The 15,991-nt window shown below is 45.0% G+C and overlaps 1 protein-coding gene and 1 long non-coding RNA gene across 3 annotated transcripts in view; one reads left to right on the plus strand and one right to left on the minus strand.

The window, feature by feature from the left end:
- The window catches only part of Rcan2 (regulator of calcineurin 2), a 272,526-nt gene that overhangs the window by 245,695 nt on the left and 10,840 nt on the right, over window positions 1-15,991 (plus strand). For both annotated transcript variants that reach the window (XM_045157466.1, XM_004653041.2), the window contains 2 exons: window positions 4,247-4,420; window positions 9,393-9,564. In XM_045157466.1, the coding sequence (XP_045013401.1) occupies window positions 4,247-4,420; window positions 9,393-9,564 (346 nt within the window). The remainder of the gene's footprint in view (window positions 1-4,246; window positions 4,421-9,392; window positions 9,565-15,991) is intronic.
- On the minus strand, window positions 7,591-15,870 carry LOC123462945. The gene is made up of 4 exons (XR_006638582.1): window positions 15,748-15,870; window positions 14,842-14,915; window positions 11,663-11,761; window positions 7,591-8,320 (listed from the first exon to the last, which is right to left on the minus strand). It is a non-coding gene; the product is annotated as an uncharacterized LOC123462945 (long non-coding RNA).

Below are 15,991 nucleotides of genomic sequence, written 5' to 3' on the forward strand. Positions count from 1 at the left end.
AGCAAATAAGGGCTGGAGAGATTGCTTAGTGGTTAAGACGCTGGCCTGAGAAGCCTAAGGACTCATGTTCAACTCTCCAGGTCCCCCAGCAGCCAGACACACAGTCACACAAGTGTGCAAGGCCACACATGTGCATGAGGGGGCACACATGTCTGGAGTTCAAGTGCAGTGGCTGGAGGCCCTGGCACGCCAATTCTCTCTCTCTCTCTCTCTCTCTCTCTCTTTCACTCACTCACTCTCTCTCATTCTCTCTTGCTCTTTCACATGAAAAAAGAAAAGGTCAGTCTTGGCTTGCCTCAAAAGAGTGTAGATAAGTAAAGAAAATGCCTCTCTTCATGATGTACTCAACGAAGCAGAAGAGTTATTAATTGTCTGGCCCATCCTTGAACACACGCCTTGCTACTGTTTTGAATGGCAGCGTGCGAAGTCCTTCTGAAACATACCACCAAGTGACCCTTGCCTGGTGGCAGTGTTCTGAGCTGTTCTCTGCTGCTTGACCACTCCCTCTCTCTTGGAACTCCACAGTTCTTAAAGGGACAACAGACACACTATAGCTGTGGCAATGAGTGTCTAGCATCTCAAAAGCAGAATGGGGTGAATCTGCTACTTCAAGGAAAATAACTGACGTTTGCTGTCAATTGTAAACCATGAGCTTTAGAGCGAAAGAATAATTTCAGAAAACTTGCACCCACCAGTGTGGGTTCTACTATGTAAAGTGACACGTTTCCACATTAAACATTAAAACATTTTTGTAAGACAGATGGTGAGATTGGTGAATGTAATTTTAATACTGTGTCATGAAATTGATCAATCTGAGAACGCTGTATAACTTAGGGAACCCAATGTTTTGCAAATGGCTAGAGTACATGATTACAAAATCATGCAGGGATAAAAACATCTATCGAAAGCACAAAATTAGATAAATTGGCCTTAATATAATTCAAGTGTTATTTGATTGGGGCAACAGAATCAAAACTGTAATCTACTTTAAGAAACTATCACTTGCTAAATTTTGTATTTTCTAATTGGGAACTTTAATATATGGATATACTGTAATTTGGCCATTTTCCCATCACATTCTCCTCTTTTGTCCCCTCCGCTCCCACCCCATCCCCTGAGAACCCTCCTCTTTCCAAGTAGTCCTTCCTCTGTTTTGTTTTCTCATTCCTTTTACTCTCCTCTATCGTCCAGGTCAAAATGTTGGTGACCTCAGGGCAGTGCAGGACTCGTGGGGTATCGGTAAACATCTGTGGGTTCATGAAAGCACCAGTGGGTTTGTGTGGGGAGGACAGTGCCCCAGAGCATGCCATTTCTTGCCCTGTGGCTCTTACTCTTCCCCCCTCTTCCACAACGTTTCCCTGAGCCCTGGGCTGTGTGTTACAAATCTCCTTTAGTGTTGAACACTTTACAACCTTTACTTTGATGGGCTCTTAAAAACTTTTTTTTTTACTTTTTAAAAATTTTTATTTATTTATTTGAGAGTAACAGACAGAGAGAGAAAGAGGGAGAGTGAGAGAGAGAGAGAGAGAGAGAATGGGTGTGCCAGGGCTTCCAGCCACTGCAAATGAACTCCAGATGCGTTTGCCCCCTTGTGCATCTGGCTAACGTGGGTCCTGGGAAATCGAGCCTTGAACCGAGGTCCTTAGGCTTCACAGGCAAGCACTTAACCACTAAGCCATCTCTCCAGCCCCTTAAAAACTTTTTTATTGACAACCTCCATACATATAGACAATATACCATGATCCTAATCCCTTCCCACTAACTTCCTTTCTCCTCCGTCCCCTAAACACCTTACACTGAGTCACTGTTTCTTTCAAATCAGTCTCTCTTCTATTTTTTGGTGTCATCAAATTTTCCTCCTATGATGAAGGTAATTAGCCTCAGTCACTGTGAGATTGTGAATAACACAGCCATTTTATGTCTAAATGACGATATTGTAAGCATTCCTTCTCTTCCTTTGGCTCCTGCACTCTTCCTGCCATCTCTTTTGCAATAGACCCTAAAAGCTGTCTCATTTAGTACTCCACTGTCCCTTCTTCTCAGCACTTTGGTGAGTTTTGAGTCTCCGCGGTATCTATCACCAACTCTTTGGAAGAGGCTCTGGCTAGCAGTGAGAGCAGCTCTTAAATTCATACAGACAGCAGAATGAGCATGTCAGGGCCTCCAGCCACTGGAAATGAATTCCAGATATATGCACCACCTTGAGTATCTGGCTTTACCTGAGTACTGGGGAATCGAACCCTATTCCTTAGGCTTTGCAGACAAGTGCCTTCACTGCCAAGCCCTCTCGCCAGCCTCTGGCTGAGTTTTGACTGACCTGGATTCTCACTGCAGAGAAAAAGTGTTGTAAATCACCCTCAGTCCCATCTAGGGAAACAGAATTATGGGAAAGAACTCCTTGGTGAGCCCATTGGAGTAGAGCTGAAGGCTCGGGCCTTGGGGCTCAGTCAATCCTCAGACTTGAGAAATAAGAAGAAAAAAAAAAAAAAACCGTTTTGCCTAAAGCAAGGAGAGGGTATTGTTTTGTTCTTGGCAGGGAAAGAAAATAAGAAGAGAGCCTAAATGCACAGAGAAAGAACCCATCGCATCTCTGTAAGCACTTAGCAACAACGACGAAACCCACAAAGTTGTGAATAGTTCTGGACAGGAATCACCTACTCATATAAAAAGGAGTGTTCGAGCCAGGTGTGATGGTGCACGCCCTAATCTCAGCACTTAGGAGACAGAAGTAGGAGGATCAGGGTGTGAGTTCAAGGTTAGCCTTGAAAAAACTAAAAGTGTGCCCATAGAGGGGCTAAGCATGGAGAGAACTATGGTGTGACCCAGTTTGGGGTGCACTCAGGACTGGGTGGCGGAGTTCTCTTTGATGTGGGCACGACTGTACCCAGCGGTCAGTTTATGGCTGTCCTGCTCTTGTTTTCAATCTAGCGGTGTGATGATTTTTTTGGCTAAAGTGTCTCTGTAATCAGGGTCTCAGAACTTCGTCCTGGTCTTGACTCTATCACTCACTCACGGACTGTGGGCCTTTGCGAACAATCTGGACCACTGCTAACTTTCCCTTCAGGGTTAGCTCTTCAGATCACAGCGTTCCAACTTGTAAAATGATGGTGAGGAGGAGGGAGAAGTGGAGTTTGCAATTAATTAGGTCAATTTAAAAATAAAAAAAAAAATCTGTGAATCTTGCAGTATGAATTATTTGAACATCTCTTCCCATTTATTTTGACAAAATGTCTGTTGAAATTTTTTAAAAATCAAGTTTTGGGGCTGGAGAGATGGCTCAACATCTAAGATGTTTGCCTATACAGATGCCTGAAGAGGTGCCTGTGTTCTTAGTGGCCAGAGGTCCTGGTGACCCCTTCTCACTTGCTCTTTGTGCTGGGTGTGGTGGCGCATGCCTTTAACCCCAGCACCAGGGAGGCTGAAGTACGAGGATCACTGTGAGTTCAAGAGCAGCCTGAGAATACACAGTGAATTCCAGATCAGCCCAGGCTGGAGCCAGACGACCTCAAAAACAAATATCAAGTTCTTATTTTTAAAATTTATTTACAGAGGTTACTGTCTTAAGGTCCATTTCTCCACTAAGAAGGCACAATAGCTTAATATACAGTGGTTTTCTATAATAAGAATTTTTATTGCTGAAAACAACTTTACAAATGGTGTTAATTCACACACACAGTTTTGATCTCTGATTACCCTGTTTTATATTTTGCCAGTCTTCTTGGAGTTCTCTTCTTTGTATAAACCTCATCTTTTTACCTTTATAAAGCCTAGAGAGAGACCATGCCTTGCACCAAGTTAGGGGGTGATAGATATTTTTTTCCAGTTGCATTAAAATGATGTATTAAAACCAAAAAATTTTAGTCATTCCTTTATATTATGATAGGCTTGTATAAGTAGCAAAGCTGAAATAATTGCAAAATCTGCATGATCTAATGCCAAAGAGAATTATACATACACACACACACACACACACACACACACACACATATATATATATATATATATTTTTTTTTTTCTTCTTCTTCTTCTTCTCAAGGCAACACTGGCTGTGAGAGGGGCAGGAGGATGGAGAACACTATTTCTACTCCACCCTGCAACTCAGTCACCCAGATTGAAGAGATTCCTTTTTCTCAAAGCTAGACGTTCTATTATAATCTTACCATTCTGAACAACCTATATGGGTTGTTTACTTTCGGTCATACGAAACACATGATCGTTGAATTTCCATCTGTTTTGTTTTCATCAGGAAAAATTTGAGGGACTGTTCCGGACTTACGATGAGTGTGTGACGTTCCAGTTATTTAAAAGTTTCCGACGTGTCCGAATAAACTTCAGCAATCCTAAATCTGCAGCCCGAGCCAGGATAGAGCTGCATGAGACCCAGTTCAGAGGGAAAAAATTAAAACTCTACTTTGCACAGGTAAGGTAATTCTTCACCCCACTTCGTTCATTTGTCCTACTTTTCTTTTTTTGTTTGCCTTTGAAAAATGTAAATGACACCCTTTCTACTTTGAGATTGTTTTGTGGTTATAATTAGTTCAGTGAGAAATAGACCCAGATCCTGAGTTTCAGGTGGAGGCAGTGTCATGGGTGATCCAAGCAAATTCTGAGAGCTGCCAACCTGAGCTCTATCCAGGGCCAGTGACGGAAGCTCCCTGGGGTTCAGTTTCCTGTTCTGTAAGATGGGAACAATGATGACATCATCTTCACCCACATGAGTGCCATGGCAGTTAAATAAGCCACCATGTGTTAATGTTAAAGTAAATACTTGGTAAGTGCAGAATAAACAATAGTTAGTGAATAACAGGAAGGACCTAAAAATGACTTCTGCTAACCTTCCTTTCAAGGTTATAGTTAAAAATTAAATTATATTATAGTTTTAGTGGGGTTTTTTTTTCCCCTTGGGTGAGGCAGGGTATTATAGTCACCTTCTCATTGCTGGGATAATGTACCCAAACAAAAGCAACTAACGGAAGGAAAGTTGTTTATTTTAGCTTACAAAGTGGAGGGGATGTTTCATGATGGCAGGGGAAAGCATGGCATGAGCAGAGGCTGGACATCACCTCCTTGCCAACAGCAGGTGGAAATAGCAGCCTAAGAGTGAGCCAAACTGACCCTGGCAAGCTAAGGCTAATGAACCATCCGTGCCCTGCACCCCCACCCCCAGCTCATCTCCTCCAGCAAGGCTCTGCCTCCATTTTCTTTTTTAAAAATTTTTTTTGTTCATTTTTATTTAGTTAGTTGAGAGCAACAGAGAGAGAAAGAGACAGAGAGAGAGAGAGAATGGGCACACCAGGGCCTACAGCCACTGCAAACAAGCTCCAGATGTGTGTGCGCCCTTGTGCATCTTCTGCCTCCATTTTCTTTTGGTGCTAGAGATCAAATTCAGGATTCATTAATGTCATGCAGATAACTCTACCCACCAAGCCACAACCCCAGACCCTTTGTCATGATTAAGAGTCATGACCAAAAAAGTTAGAAGTAAATGGAATTTTGTGTTCTGAGTCAGGCAGAAATCAGTGCTGGTTAGTCCAGAAAAGAGTGGGTCGTCCTTGCTGACGCTCATGAAGTCCACAGCAATGCCTATCAGTATGCATCATGCTGCATCGGAGCCTCACCTCATTATTCGAAATGATCTGTGACTGTGTGTCCATGTTTACACACTACAGAGATAGCACAAAGAAAGAAACTCACACTTTGGCAGCAGACTCATGTTCAAATCCCACCGCTCTCCCTAAGCTCAGTGGCTGGAACAAACCTCAGTTCCTTATTGTGGTGGTTTGAATGTCAGGCCCCTTAGACTTGGGCTCCAATCTTGAGTCTCCAGTGGGTGGAGCCCTACTGTGGAAGAGCTATGTAACTGGAGGCTGGAGGGTGCAGACCTTGGAGTCCAGCCCTAAGGTGTGTTTGGGGGTGGATCTTAAGTCCATCTCTAAGGGGTCGAGAGCGGGTGGGTTTTGTGTTGTGTGTGCTTTGTTTTGTTTTTCTGGTAGCTGGCTGCTTGCTGCAGTGGCTTCTCTGCTTGGATCTGTGAAAGGGGGACCAGCTTCTTCCACCAGTGTTGGGGTTCCAAACTCTGTAAGCCTGAAATAAGTCCCTTCCTCCCTTAAAGCTGTGTCTGGTTGTCTCAGCAACGTGAAGCTGACTGTAGCGCTTATTTATAAAAAGTCACTTGAGTCCTGAATGTGGTGGTCTACACTCATAATCCCATCCCACAGAAGCCTGTGGTAGGAGGATCTGGAGTTCAAAGGGCAGCCTAAGCTATGTAGTAAGACCTTGTCTCAAAAACAAAACAAATTCCTTGATGTGATGGAGAGTGGAGTTTCAAAGGGGAGAGTGTGTGGGGGGGGGGGGAATTATCATGGGATATTGTTCACAATTATGGAACTTGTCAGTTTAAAAAAAAACATTAAAAGGAATGTAAAAACAATGTAAAATTAAGTTACCATGTAACTCAGAAATTCCACTCCAAGGTACTATAAAAATAGGGATTCAGAGCTGGAGAGATGGTCCAGCTGTTAGATGCTCTTCCTGTGCAAGACGGAAAGCCTGAGCGGGCCTGAAACTGCCCAAGTTCAAATCTCCAGACCCCGCATAAAACTGTTAGTCATGGCCATACATACCAGTCCATCGGGGGAGTGGAGACCTGAGAATTTTTTGAGCCCCTCAGCTCCAGAATCAGTAAGAGGAGATTCTAGCTCAAAAACAAGACCAGGCCAAAAAGCAACAGAGCAGAACACTAGACGTTCCCCTGTGGCCACCACCAGGGAGACACCCACCTCCCCATCTGCTGCAAATGGGCGTGTGGGGCACCTAAGGGCGTATACATACACAAGCAAAACTAAAACTAATTTCATAAAGAAAAAAAAATAGGGGCTCAAATACATAGAGAGAAATGATCACCACAGTACTCTTCACTCACAATAAGCAAAAGGTACAAACAATCTTGTTTATCAGCAGCTGAGGGGATAAAGAGATTGAGGTCTTTCCATACAATGGAATACTATTCAAGTGTAAAAAGAAACACAATAGTGCCATATGTGAACTTTGCAAACATGGTAGGAAATGAATGCAGCTAGACACAAAAGCTCACATGTCCTGTATTTTCATTGGCTTGATCTATCCCCCGTCAGTAATTCCACAGAGGCGGAACGCTGGGCGGTGGCTGCCAGGGGTCCCTGGAAGGCTGCAGCAGTAGATCTTGTTTCAGGGATACGTGGCTATCGTTGAAGTGATGAGAAAGGTTTGAGACTGGATAGAGGTGGTTGCAAAAAACACTGAGAATGTACTAAATGCTTCTGAATTGGCTAAAATTAAGTGAGTTGATAAGAAGGAAGAGGTGGCTGGGAAAGCAGCTTAGTCAGTTCAGTGCTTGCCTTGCAAGCTCAAGGCTGTGAGTTGGATCCCTCAAGAGCCCATGTACAAATGCCTGGAATATGTTTGTAATCACAGACCTTGGGAGGTGGACATGGTGGATCCCCAGGGCATGATGGCCAGTCTGTCTAGCCTACTTGGTGAGTTCCAGGACAGGTGAGTTTCTAGGAAAAAAAAAAAAAAAAAAAGTGGATGATGCCCAAGGAACAAGGTCAGGTTTGGAAATTAAGGGCTGAGATGGTAGCTTTCCTGGGCAAAGGAAGTTTTTTTCACATCTGCAGGAGAGCTGCGTGGTTCAGAATGGAAGTGACAAAACTCTGGACCTGGGAATCCAGGGGCAGGGAACGTTGAGCTTAATGCCAGCCAGAGTATGGCCTGTCCTGGAATGGGCGTGCAAGGGAAGGAGATGGGACCTAACTTGGTGGCAAAGCAAGAGAGACAGGTAGATGGAAAATCTGACAAACCCAGGCAGAGGATGGGAGTGGGGAACGTGGAGCTGGAGGGTGGAAGTGGGAATCTGAACCCTGAGGGGGACAACAGAGTGAGAAAATAGTGAGAGAGAGAGAGAGAAAGAGAGAGAGAGGGAGGGAGGGAGGGAGAAAGTAGTCCTGCACCTTAGGGCAGGAAAAGTCCAGGGAGAGAACACCATGAGTGTGCAAGGTACAAGGTTTGCAAGCCCTTTGGGGGAAAGGATGGGGGACACGGGGAACAGGAAAGACCCTGAAGTCACCAGGTTGACTGAACCTCCCGCTGCTCTGTCAGGGAAGGGAGACCTTTGTAGTCGCAATTGCTATTACAAGAAGTAGTTTCCAAGCCTCAGGACCAAGTGGCAGGGGAGAGAGGAAGGTCTGGGCTGAGATCTCTGAGCCGGTAACAACGTTGTCCTCTGACCTCCACACACACCTTCGCATGCTTGCGTGTGCACAGACCCACAGGGAGGGAAATGCTGTTGGGGAGAAAAAAATAAGGAGGAAAATGACTGATTCGCTTAGCAGGTTTGTGGTGCAAACAGACAGTAAGCCTCTATGGCATCTGAGAACAGGAGTTTGTTAGCAATACTGGGTCGGTGGCATTGGATAGATGGCTTGGTGTTGAGGTGCTTGCCTGCAGGGAATAATGGCTAGAGTTTGATGCCCCAGTACCCACATAAGGCCGGATACACTAAGTGGTGCATGTGTCTGGAGTTCATTTGCAGTGGCTACAGGCCCTGGCATATCCATTCTCTCTCTGTCTCTCTCTCTCCTTGCAAATAAATACATAAAATATTTAAAAAAAAAGAAAGAAAGAAATAGGGGGCCAGGCATGGAGGCACACACCTTTAATCCCAGCACTTGGAAGGCAGAGGTAGAAGGATCACCATGAGTTCAAGGACAGCTTGAGACTATGTAGTGAATTCTAGGTCAGCCAGAGCTAGAATGAGAACCTACCTTGACATAAAGGAAAGAAAGAAAGAGATGGGGGAAAGAGGGAGGGAAGGAGGGAGAACGGAAGGAAGGAAGGAAGGAAGAAAGGAAGGAAGGAATGAAAGAAAGAAAGAGAGAGAGAGAGAGAGAAAAGAAAAAGAAATTCTTTTGTACAGTCCCCCCCAAACCTCCTGCATCAGAAGTGTGGGGAGCAGCCCCTCATCCATGTTTTAGGAGCTCTCCAGGTGACCCAATGAGCTATTTTTCTAACTTTATTTTCACTTATTTAAGAGAGAGAGAAAGAGGCAGAGAGAGGTAGAGAGAGGATGGGCACACCACAGCCTCCAGATGCATGTGCCCCCTTGTGCATCTGGCTTACATGGGTCCTGGGGAATCAAACCTGGGTCCTTTGGCTTTGCAGGCAAATGCCTTAACCTCTAAGCCATCTCTCCAGCCCCCCCCCCCCCCCAGTGAGCTATTTTAAGGTCTGGATCCGACAGAAAGCAGGTGACATGTAGGCAGGAGTCACTGTCATTGTTGTCAACATCCTCAGTGTTCCAACTCGCCACACCCAAGGCCACGGACAATAACGTGTCATGTTCTACTGTTTGAAAGGTTCAAACTCCAGGGACAGATGGGGATAAACTGCACCTGGCTCCCCCACAGCCTGCCAAGCAGTTTCTCATCTCGCCTCCGTCATCGCCTCCTGTCGGCTGGAAGCCCATCAGTGATGCCACCCCGGTTCTCAACTACGACCTCCTCTATGCCGTGGCCAAGCTAGGACCAGGTAAGCTCGTGGAGCTCTTGAAGAATAAGCGTTGCTCAGCAACCTGGAACTGCTCAACAACGGCTGACTGACTTCCGTCCATGCCACTCCTAGGGTGCATTGCAGATATCGTACGACCTGACAGCTACCTAATCTGAGCAATCCCTGGGATCGCTCTCTATGTAATAAAGAGGTTATAGGCTGGAGAGAGATGGCTCAGGGTTAACAGTGTTTGCTTGCAAGGCATGATATCCTAGGTTTGATTCCTCGGTACCCACTTAAGCATCTCTCTCTCTCTCTCTCTCTCTCTCTCTCTCTCTCTCTCTGTGTGTGTGTGTGTGTGTGTGTGTGTGTGTGTATGTCTGTCTTCCTCTCTTTGTCTCTCTCCTTCCTTGCCAATAAAGAACATATAAAAATATTTTTAGAGGGGCTGAAGAGATGGCTTAACAGTTAAGTGCTTGCCTGTGAAGCCTAAGGACCGTGGTTCGAGGCTTGATTCCCCAGGACCCACATAAGCCAGAGGCACAAGGGGCCGCATGCGTCTGGAGTTTGTTTGCAGTGGTTGGAGGCCCTGGCACGTCCATTCTCTCTCTATCTGCCTCTTTCTCTCTGTGTCTGTCTGTCACTGTCAAATAAATAATAAAAATAAACAAAAAAATATATGCTTAGAGCTCAAGAGATGGCTCATCAGTTACAGGTGCTTGTTTGCAAAGCCGGATGCCTTGTGTTTGATTCCCCAATACCCACATAAAGCTGGATGCACAGTGGTACATGTATGTGGAATTCATTTGTAGTGGGCAGGAGGCCTTGGAATACTTATACTCTCTCTCCTCTCTCTCTCTCTCTCTCTCTCTCTCTCTCTCTCTCTCTCTCTCTCTCTCTCTCCCTCTCTCTCTCTCCCTCTCTCTCGGCTTCCTTCTCTCTCTCTCACTCAAATAAATAAATAAAATATTTTTTTAAAAAAATAAGGGATTTACTTTCTCAGCCCGCAGATGAGAACTATGTTATGCACCCAGGTTTGTTACTGCCACAGCATACCCTGCTTGCCGAAGGAAAGCCTTCAAGTCCCCCAAGAAATCAGTCACAGTAACCTGTTCAAAAGAATCTTGTGGCCAGGCCTGGTAGCACACATCTTTAACCCCAGCACTTGGGAGGCATAGATAAGAGAATCACTATGAGTTCAAAGCCAGCCTGAGATGACATAGTGAATTCCAGGTCAGACTGGGACAGAGTTGAGACCCTACCTCAAAAAAAAAAAAAAAAATTCTTGTGATCACTTTTTTTTTTTTCCAGTGTTGACATATGTAGCTCTGATTACTCATGTTTATTGTGGTCTAAGTATTCCAATAGATGGTTCACCCCACACTTTACCACCTTTTTTTTTTTTTTTGGAGCATGATTCTCAAGCATCAGTTTTGTGCACAGAGAGATTACAAAGTTATTCTGCAGCATCAAAACTTGGACATGCCTTCTGAAACTAAGGTCCCTTGGGCTGCCAACTATGAACTGACATCACTATGAACTGGCAGCTTTGGAGAGCTGCTTCAAATGTCAGTAAAGATAACTCCTCCTAGAATCACTGGCTACTTGCCTTTTACTGCACAGGAAGCTGAGTCCCCGAGGAAGCTACACAACTTACCCAGGACATAGTCAGGAGCTTATAAAGCTGGAAAAGGGGTGTGATTGTGATTAGCATTGTGAATATCCAATGGACAGTGCTTGAACGGGTGCCCATTGCCCTTATCCATCCTATTAACCTTTAACCTTCAACTTTCTTTCTTTTTTTTTTTTAAATTTTTTTGGTTCATTTTTATTTATTTATTTGAGAGCAACAGACAGAGAGAGAAAGAGGCAGATAGAGAGAGAGAGAATGGACACGCCAGGGCCTCCAGCTACTGCAAACGAACTCCAGACGCGTGCGCCCCCTTGTGCATCTGGCTAACATGGGACCTGGGGAACCGAGCCTCGAACCGGGGTCCTTAGGCTTCACAGGCAAGCGCTTAACCGCTAAGCCATCTCTCCAGCCCAACCCTTCAACTTTCTTATCACAGTTAGATGCACCAGCTACCCTTTTGCAAGTGCTCTGCTGTGTGGTACATATAGAAACAGGAGGCATTACCATTCTCATGTTGTACAGGAGGAGATGGAGCTGAGGGATGAAAGACAGACTTTTCCAGGGTACCACTTCTGTTGGTACCAGGAGGATAATTCAATGATTCTGTAATGGAAAAAAATATATGTAGACATTTTTGAGCTAGAACTCTGGCTCAGATGAGCCTCTCCCCCCACTCTTTGCTTCCACTTTTGTCTAAAAAAGGATGCTGCAGGGCCACGGTGCCAGCTGCCACTGCCACCACCTCTACTGGCCTCCGGAACTTCTGGGGCTGGGGGTCTTGGGAGAGGAGTAGCATCAGGGCCACATCCTGACTTGCAAGTCCACACTAAAGCTAACATGACCCCAAGGCTTCCTCCCTCTCTGTACAGGTGTGTCTGGCTTCCAATTCATTATCTAGGCAACACAGACGCAGGAGGAGTCCCCGAAAACATCTCCCTCCCCATTTCTGCAAGCTTGTGTGTGCTCCCAGTCACATAGCTTTAAAAACTGTCCATATACATACATACATACATACATACATACATACATACATACATACGTACGTATATATATATCCCACCAAAGCTTGACACTGGAGGAATTTGGAGTGTTAACGCTTCCCAGCACACTGGTCTAATAAATTTTGAGTTCTCTAACACCTCTTCAACTGATGCTTTGTTTTCTCACTGGCCCAAGATTTGTACCCAAATTTCTGCAACAGTTCCAGGAGTGAGCTCTACCCCTTGATCAGACGGTCCTCTGTTATAAAGTGCAGACTTCCAGAAAGCCACCCCCAGTGTGGAGAGTGCACAAAGAAACACCCATGACCTGTATCAGTGACCATCTAGGGTCCCCTGCTTTTCTTTTTTTTAAATAATTTTTTTGTCTGTTTATTTACATTTACTTATTTGAGAGTGACAGACAGAGAGAAGGAGGGGGAGAGAGAGAGAGAATGGGCATGCCAGGGCCTCCAGCCACAGCAAACAAACTCCAGATGCATGCCCCCCCCCCCCGTGCATCTGGCTAACGTGGGTCCTGGGGAATCGAGCCTCAAACCAGGGTCGCTAGGCTTCACAGGCAAGCGCTTAACCGCTAAGCCATCTCACCAGCCCAAGGGTCCCCTGCTTTTCAAAGATGACTGATATGACATCCTTAGAAAAGCTACCATTTGGATATATTTTCTGGAACATTCTCTCCATTCCTGGCCAGCAATTTGAGGCTGTTCCTCTTTGCTTCCTCATCCCATGCAGATAACTGATTTGTATCCAATAACTGAGTTGCAAATATTAGAGGTTACATGGCAGGGTCTTGCCGTCCCTCCTCTGCTCATGTAACTGAATACCGGAGACTAGACAATTTGTGAAAGAAAGTGACTGATTTCAGCATGCTCTTCTGGAAGCTGGGTAGCCCAGGAGCTTGGCGCTGGCATCTGTCCACCTCATGTACCAGAGGTGGCTTGAAAGGTGGATTTGCTCCTGTAGCAACTGAACTAGTCCATGAGAATGAGGTTGTCATTAATCCATCCATCAGGGCTCAGCACCCATAACTCAAAGAGGAAGTAGTCTCCACCCAGGAACATTTTGTGGGTGTGCTCAAACCACAGTAGAGGTTAGTTTCAGCTGTAATGAGGAGGAAGGACCAGCACCCGAATCTTCTTCATCTCCATGTATCCCAGATGGCACGTAGTCTACCTATGGTACTTTGCACAAATACGTACTTTTCTTTGTGGTCATGTTCAGTTACTTGGCGTGTTCCTGACTTTTTGAGGGAAATCTGTGTGATTAGTTCATTTTGGTATTCCTAGCACCTGACGTGTAATGGATAGTTAGTAAATATTGGATGGATGGATGCGTGAATAAACAACTGGATCTGCTGGTACCCTGCTTAGGGATGGTGTCTTCATGGAGTAAGCTGTAGCTTTCTTGCTGCTTTAGCCAGACTGAGTGAGGCTCAGTTAATTAATGATTTCAAAATGATTTCATAAAAATTCACTTCATAACCCTTTGGCAGAATCATGTCAGAAACTAAGTATAGCTCGATTCATGTGAAGGGCTGACTGCCTCCGTTGGTTCCAGAAGCCCAGAAACACAAGCCAACAGGAGCAGAGAACATTGGCCTGGGTAGGATGATCTGCTTGTGGGCCCTGATGGACAGGACTCAGAGGGTGGAGCTAAGCAATGGGAGAGGCCAATGCAGACACCAGGAACAGTGGTCAAACCCAGCCAGTCTGTGGGTTCTGGCTGACATCCCTTTTTTTATATTCTATTTATTTATGTTATGCCCAGTTCTCGGCACCTCCAGTGACCACCAAGGAGAACCAAACACATACGCAAGGGCAAGGAGCTTTATTTTCGGGCTTAAGCTCCGACTCTTGACTTCACCAATGCAGTGGGTCCATACAAGAGCCCCGAGCAGCAGCGGGGCAGGTTTTTTATAGGGATTTGAACAAAGAAGTAGGGAATGGGTACGTGACTGGTGGATTTCTTAGGACATCGGTGGCAAGGTTGGTGGGCGGGAGCTAGGTAACTAAGCAACAAGCAGTAAATAACATTTGTATGTATTTCGATTGTCTGAGACAGGGAGGTAGAAGGGGCAAGTCTTTGGCCAGTCTCAGGTGTCCTGGGCAGGGGGCAGGGCAGCTGCCCCTTAGTTTCTTTGTTTAAAGTGAAACTTGTAATTTAGGCTTAACCAGGGCAGCATTCTGCTGAAGCCTATCATGGTGTCATTCAGTTTCTGGGTCCTTCATTTATTTTATTTATTTGAGAGAGAGAGAGAGAGAGAGAGAGAGAGAGAATGGGCACACCAGGGCCTCCAGCCACTGCAGATGAACTCCAGATGCATGCGCTCCCTTGTGCCTCTGGCTAAAGTGGGTCCTAGGAAATCGAACCTGGGTCCTTTGGCTTTGCAGGCAAATGCCTTAACCGCTAAGCCATCCTTCAGGCCCCGGCTGACATCCTTAACAAGCTGCTACCACAGGAGACGAGAGCCATAGGCCATTTGAGAAGAGTTTCTATATAGTAAAAGCAAGTGTGTTTTTGGAAGTTAAGAGAGGCATGTTGTGAAGCCTTTTTCATCATTTGCCCCCATAATGGTATGTTATGTCTGATCCCAAAAGTAAGGTAAATTAGGGAAAAAAAATGGTTTAAATTTAAATATAGGGCTGAGCGTGAGTCAGGCACAATTCCGCATTGTTTAATACTTACTAATAGAAAGAGGCATTGTTATGACCCACATGTAGCTGGTAAATATGATGTAGAGAGAGGTCCAATATGTCCCTCTGTCAATGGCAAGAAGCAACAAAATAAAAAGAAAAGGAAACACATCTCATTATTCAATGATTGAGCAAGTACCATTTTTTTTTTTTTTTTTTTGCCACAAGTGGGTAAAAAATTCAAGAAACAAGACAACTCTTTATTTAGTGCATTTGTTTTGTCATGTAGGTAGGGGCTCCCTCTGGCCCAGGCTGACTTGGAATTCACTATGCAGTCTCAGGCTAGCCTGAAACTCACCCAACTTCTGCCCGCAGAGTGCCGGGATTAAAGGTGTGTGCCACCACACCCAGCAAGAGAAGTGTTCTGAATAGTAAATTTACGAAGGAATTCAAGAAAATTCTATTGCAAAAGGAAATTTGAAATCTATAATAAAACATACATTTTTCCCTCTCTGTCTTGTTTCTTGCTTATTATCACTGCTCCCCCCTTTCCCAACCATACTCTGAGGTACCTCAGTGTTCTTAGGGTGTGCCCCTTTAAGGGCCAGTGAGAACTGCAGACCAGAATTTGCCAGGGTCTGTTCCATTTACAGGGGCAATTGGGGTCACTATAAAGCAGAGGCTTTGTGAGGTTCTGACATTCCCCAGGTGACCTTGTAGAAACCCACCTTTTCACAACGACCCGGACAACATGAGCTGAATCTGGCCCGGAGGTGAACAGTGCATTGGATATTCATTTTTATTTGTTTTATGATAGCTTTTACTACTAATTCCAGAAGCAGTACAATGACACGTTCTCTTAAGATGAAAAACCAAATAGGAAAAATAAAATCCCAGCCTAGTAAAACAGCTTGTCCATGCAAATTCGCAGACATAGCAAACAGAGACATGCTCTTACCACTGCACCCGGAGGTCAGTCAGAGGCTGACAACAAGCCAGTCTTTGTTCTGGGTTCTGGGATGACTCCAGAAGGTCATGCTCATTGTCACTGAAAATGCCTGCAGGGAACCACATGAAAAATCATTGTCTATGCTGTTCTTTCCTCCTGCTATTTTTAGCTCTAGTTACAGAGATCGATTTTAGTTAACTGCAGAGGAGGGTTTTAAATGGCACTTTGGTTTCAAGTTGTGTAGATCTGCTAT

Source organism: Jaculus jaculus, chromosome 8 (assembly GCF_020740685.1).
Source record: "Jaculus jaculus isolate mJacJac1 chromosome 8, mJacJac1.mat.Y.cur, whole genome shotgun sequence".
NCBI lineage: Eukaryota > Metazoa > Chordata > Mammalia > Rodentia > Dipodidae > Jaculus > Jaculus jaculus.